The sequence below is a fragment of the Guillardia theta genome (assembly GCF_000315625.1).
Source record: "Guillardia theta CCMP2712 unplaced genomic scaffold GUITHscaffold_244, whole genome shotgun sequence".
Classification (NCBI taxonomy): domain Eukaryota; class Cryptophyceae; order Pyrenomonadales; family Geminigeraceae; genus Guillardia; species Guillardia theta.
The window spans coordinates 2950-9044 of NW_005434432.1; the positions used below are offsets into that span (position 1 = coordinate 2950).

The window sequence follows — 6095 nt, forward strand, 5'->3', positions numbered from 1 at the left end:
CAGAAGGGTAACGCTAGTGATGGATGATGACGGGGAAACTCGGAAGCTTGAGAGAGATTGTGTACCTCAAATGATCAAAATCCCTTTTTTCTTCTCTCGGATGTTATTTCAGGAAGACACTGACGCTCCTCAACTTGTGCTTTGTGGTAGTAGAGAATCGCAAAAGCGCGAATTTCTAAAACCAAGTATGGGAATCTCGTTCTTGGACGTCAACAAACAACTCCGGCATGGTATGATACGAAAAGTAACCGAGAGTCATGTAGATGTTTACATTCTTTACACCAAGGATGTATTGAGACAAGTACAAACCAATGTCTTGAGTGGAGCTCGCTTGACGCAATTCATCTCTAGCCTTGATGATCATGAGTGCTTGCAGAGCATCTACACGGACCAAGTTCCATTGCAAGACATTCAGGAAACTGTATTGCTGAACTATGCCCAATTCTCTGTAAGGACTATGCGGTGCAATAGCTTACTGATCGTTGGGTGGTTGTACTTCGGAATGCCAGGACGCAAAAGTCAAGAATGTCAATTTTCTTACTTCAATACCATGACGGTTTTACCCCAGCAACTGAAAAACTTTGTCGATGTCACTCTTCTGCTTCAACTTACAAATACCATTGAACTTCACTGGGAATTGGAATCGATCAGACGCAGTTTGAACAAGTGGCTGCAGCTGAGAGGAAAACCAAAGACTCGTTGTCTTGCTGCAGCAAAAGAAGCTCCCTTGAGATTCAATGTGGAGATACAGGATATGCGTGCAATGCTGTTCCTTTTTTCTGAGATTATGCAAACCGATCCCAATCTTGAAGCAGAGGCAATTAAGTGTTCCACTGTTAGCAAAAGTAGCCTGGTAACATGCTATTGGGTAATTCCTGAGACATATCTAAGAACCTCTGTTTTGCAAAAGCACTTGACTATACCCTTTCATGATTCACAACTACGGTTGCCAAATGGGACTGGTAGTATTTACGTGGAGGGGCCTGTGACAATCAGCTTACGAAGACAGAAAACTGCTAATGAGGCTGGGTTGCTCATTTTCAGATTTTCTAAGATCTATCGTTACGGCTGGACTGGAAAAGAAATGTGGAGGTTTCCTCCTCTCAAATAGTTTGTTTATAGCGGCCGGCTTACCAAGTCCATTTCAAGAGTCGTGGCAAGCTCATCCGCGCCAAAGATAGCACAGAAATAAAATTTTCATTTATGTACTATTCAAAACCACTTGTAATTGTTTTGCTTTGCGTTCTAAATTGAACCAACTTACCATGCTCAGCGATGCTAAGGCGTAGTAAGACCAGGCTGCTTGGCGCGACTCCATCAAAGGTTCATGTTCTCCTTCACGGCGACGTTTCTTTGAGACGAATGCATTCACCTCTGGTTGGACTTGAAGATATGAAGGTCTTCCAAAATGTCTGTGGCGATTCTCGACGTTACTAATGTTCAGTAATCCAAGAGGGATCCCATATTGTACCAAACGGTCGTAGAATTGTTGGCCAATGTGCCCAACAAGGAGCGAGTGGAAGTAGAATGACTGCATCAAAGTAGGATCTCCAACCAGATCGATAATGTTGAGCATGAGATTTCTCAATCTTACTGGAACGGTCAAACCGATTTCAAAATTCAGGTTTTCAATTTTTTCAATTTCTTGACACTTCAGCATGCTGCTTAGCAAGTCCCATTCTTGCATTACTTGAGTCCATTGTTCTCTGTCATCTGCATAGGCAGGATCGCTGTAAAGGGTATTGATAACCACTGCGGCATTTTTGACGAATCGGGCACATTGTTCCCCGTTCAATTTTCTATTATGAGACTTCTCAGTGAATTGCACATTCACTCCTTGCTCTTGTAATCGAAGGTTGACTGTCGCGACCTTTCTCATCTGCGCCGCTTTCTCTTGGAGGCAACCAATAATCATGTTCGTCGTTCTTATGAAAGCATGAAACGAGCAACAAGCTGCTTCGCCGCTGCATCTGTCCATTTCAATGAGACGAATCACTGGGATCTTTGTTCCAATTTCCATGATCAATTCTGGGTCTTGCAGATAATTTTGCAGTCGAGTCTGATTTTCTTCAGCTAATAACTCTTGGAATTCTCCTTCCGAGGTATCGAACATTCGTTGGAAAGCATCGGGACTTTTCAACATTCTGTTTAATTTCTTGATGCCCTCGGTAGACATGACTAGTCTTTCACACACTTGGGACAGAGTTTCGTCGCAAACGATTGTTTCGATTTCGAAATATTTGCCAGCCTTGTGATCTTTTAGGAGTTCGTTACAGTGGAGACAGAACTTACCCTCATTGTCGGACATTCCACCAATGCCGTACATATTCCATTGCCCTTGCAAATCAGATCTCTTGACGAACTCCACTTGGATAATCTTGTCAGGCTTACCACCTGCTAAAGTCTTTTGAAGTCCCCCGACTGCTTGATTGTTGTAGACGTGAATACCTTTCTCCTTCAAGAGATCAATAACTTGATCATATGCAGCTCTCACAGTCCTCTGAAAAACCTCAGGACTGTCTCCATATGGAATGTAGGACATCGTCATAAGGCATGATGAACTTCGGACAAGCTTTTGCCAGAATTTCCATTCTTTCTTCGAACAGTCTACGCCGTAAGGGAAAATGGAAATGGTGACTTCAGTTGCCTTCTGAGGATTGCCAGCCGAGAAAGTCATTGTTGCACAGTCATAGTTGATCGTGATAACAAGGCGATGCTTCCCGTGAAGTTTGAAGATATCAATCCACTCTTCGACAAGTTGAAGGAGGCCGAGACAATGTGTCCCATCTGGCAAACAGAACAGTTTGAATCTTTCGCACATCGCATGCTTCTCTTGTACTCTAACCCGTGATATTTTTGGCATTGGAATAAAGCAGCCAGCCATGCTATCGTTTGCACGACAGAATCCTTGGTACTGCGATTTCGTTATACCGTTTGCTGTCAGGGCAACTGCTGCCTCTCGCGCGCTCGGCATCATTTGCCTGACCGCAGGTTTCAGGCAGTTTTGAAGCTCCTTATTCGTGGCAAGTTCATTTTTTATGACTGTCTTGAAGGCTTGACTGCTCAGAATGCCTTCAAAGAACGTAAGGCTATCGTATTTCGAAGTTTTGCACTTCTTCTGCTTTCGAGGCCCCTCGGCCGCTTCCTGTCCAGAGTCATCCTCACACTGGTGGTGAAATAGATCAGCAAAATGTCCCCATTTCACTCGACAATTGGCCTTGTGTGACGCAAAGTGCCGATCTACCTTCTTCGTGACCACATCTAGAAGGTCCTCATCAGTGTCACCCTGGATCTTCTTCAGAATCGCTGTTTTCACTTTTGGATCTTTGATAGAATCGTAACAAGCCGGAATTGGTTCATCAGAGTCGGAAATAATCCCTTCGCGTATGGCTTCATCCACATGATGACTAAAACCTCTCTGCTCCTCATACTCTTGTAAGATTCGAAGCAACAACTCAGGAGATCTACCTGCATCTCAGGTGTTACAAAGATTTGAATTATACAAATAATCTCTTTTCAAACCTATGGCCTTCAGGCAAGCATTGACATTAGGTTGTCCTTGCCATTTTCCTTGTTTATAGAGGAAGCCCGCTCGACTTGCCAGAGACTCCCAGGTGAGCAATTCATCGTCTTCCAGGGTGATCGTTTGTTTGCGACGTCTGCACGAACTTCCTTGCAAAGGTGGGGATGACGGATTTGATAGATTTGGTCCTGACATGGTTAATCAATGTTTTAATGTTCAAAATGCCAGGCCAAATTTCAAGATCCCACTGACATGTCTCTCAACTTGTGCCGTGGCGACTGGCCTGTGGAAAAAATTCAAATCCCTGAAATAGGGATGGGTGGGGAACAGGGGGGACTACCCTACCCCCTATTTGTGAAAGCACTAGCAGAAAAGGACCCGGTGACTTCATTCTTGTACTAAACCCAGAAACACAGTACACAATGAATTTGAATCAGGCACAAAATATTTTCGAACCTTAGTATTGAATTTCTAAGTCTTTTCTACTGTGTTTCCAATTTATATTTATTTTATGATTATCCGTATCCTTCTAAAACGTTTTCGCAGCCTTAAAACATGTCGTCTGTTAAAAGTTTCGAGGGGAGTGGGGTGGTCTTGAAGGTTACCGCCCATGACAATTCAAATACCCCACCCCCTATTACTAGATGATAATGGGGGTAAAAGGGTGCTTCTGTGCGAGGGTAAGTACCCGTATATGAGCAGTCAAAAGTACCGGTCATTGAAAGCGCTAATCAGTAATCCTGGAATTTCATATACCGGTGCAGCCCCCTGAATCCCAATATGCGGCGCCCGCTTTGTGGCGGCAGCGGACGTCTCGACTGACAGTGGTCAGTCGGCTGCCTCCGGGTATCGCGTGCTCGCAAGAGGGCAAGCTTGCGCCTTCAGTGATGCTCCCATCAAAGTAGTCGCGACTCGCACGTCCCTCGATTGCATCGAAGAGAGCCTGGCGGTCGAGGGAGTTGAAGGCGTTCTTTGCATCCAAACTCACCAGCACTGTGGGGTTGGCAACATCCTCATCATCACCGCGAGCGTGAAGGGGCAGGAGCGCTGACGCGGTTTGCGAGAACTTCAGACAGCCGTCTCGATCGAGTCCGAACTGAATCGCTCGAGGGTGAGACGAGAGGAAGTGCTGGTCAAGAAATGAGCGAATCGCTGCCAAAGCAAGCTTCGTCGCGAGTCGACGGTGTGCAGAACCGATGACAATTGGCCGGAGACCAGGTTTATCAGCTCCCTTGGAGAGGGGAATAAATCTGCCTCCTCGACGAATGGCTGACAGGGCAGGAATAAGAAGATCCGGCATCCGGCCAAGAAGGACCCCTTGGAGGATATGTTTGCAGTAGAGCTTCAAAGCTGCAGGATGACTAGAAAGGGGTGACAGGTGTTGCCGAATCCTCCACCCTTGGTCATCGGTCCCCGCAAAGGAGCTGTAGCGCTTGATTGCCTGGATCAGGCTAGTGGTGTCGAGGATGTCAGTCAAATCCACCTGCAGTACTGCAAGCGCTTGCTGGGTGAGATGATCCGCGGAAGCACTTCCAAAGGCAGGCGACGCACCATCAGGGAACTTCTCTTGTGCTTCAGCAAGAAGATCAGCGAAAGATTCAGCCCTGTAGATGCCGGAGCTCAGTAGTGTCCGTACCGCCCGATGAAGGTCACCCGCAGTGAACTGATGAATCGCCAACTGTCTTTGGCGCTCGCTCGCAGAGGTGAGGGACAGTGCGAATGTCCTGCCTGACGAGGATGATCAACCTGACCTTGCTGATGCCGACCCTGATTCTGCTACGGATGTGCCCCCGGTTCCACCTATGGCGACCTCAGATTGGCCGAAGGGCTTGCAGTGGTTGATGTCCAACCTCCGAGTCTTCCTCTATATTCATGAGCGCTTTCGTCCTCATGTCACTGCGTCTCACCTGTTTGGTGAGACTGCAGAGCTTTGGCTGACTTGTCTTGTGTCTTTGCTGCAATTCATCGATCGATATGATCCTTCCTCGTCCAGCTATCAGACCCTTGTTCTGCTCTTTGAGCACCTTCCCGCCTTACTGCTTCCCGTACCCAACTCTGCCAATGGTCCTACTACCAAGGACGCTATTATCAAGCGCCAGTGCCGACGTTTCTTGAAGGGTGAATGGAAAGCTCTTTTCAAGCGCTATCTGCCTGCCATGATGGGAAGAGAGAGCAGGAGGAATAGTGGATTTACTGGCAGAAGGTAAAAAGTGCCTCAAGCAAAACAAAGCAGGATCAAGCTAAACCTCCAGGCACACAGCGCACAGCGAGAAGCTGCACAATCACACACAAAACACAAGCCCGAAAAGAACCAGCAGACCCGGCACCGCCAGCCCAAGCGCGAAGCCGCGCAGACAAGCAGCCTAAGGGTCAGGCAATCAAGCAACAAGCAGCAGGAGCATGAAGGAGGAATAAAATCCCTTAGACGCGATACCCGGAGGCAGCCGACTGACCACGGGCGGCCGCGGATGGAGAAAGGGCAGCCGCCGACAAGGAGCCGGCGTTGCCCGGGGGTCCGCCTGGGGCAGCGGACGGAGGGAGGCTGGACACAGGAACACGGTACCGCTCGAGG

The 6095-nt window shown here is 47.5% G+C and overlaps 1 protein-coding gene across 1 annotated transcript; it reads right to left on the reverse strand.

Annotated features, from left to right (window-relative positions):
• Nucleotides 1-1180: 1180 nt before the first annotated feature.
• Nucleotides 1181-1834, reverse strand: GUITHDRAFT_156399 (hypothetical protein). The gene has a single exon (XM_005819101.1). It carries the CDS (start codon nucleotides 1685-1687, stop codon nucleotides 1202-1204), a length of 486 nt encoding a protein of 161 aa, XP_005819158.1. The 5' UTR covers nucleotides 1688-1834; the 3' UTR covers nucleotides 1181-1201.
• Nucleotides 1835-6095: the final 4261 nt, after the last annotated feature.

Excerpts from the sequence above, each read along its gene's own strand:
- GUITHDRAFT_156399 (XM_005819101.1), bottom strand. The coding sequence starts at position 1,687 with ATGCAAGAATGGGACTTGCTAAGCAGCATGCTGAAGTGTCAAGAAATT.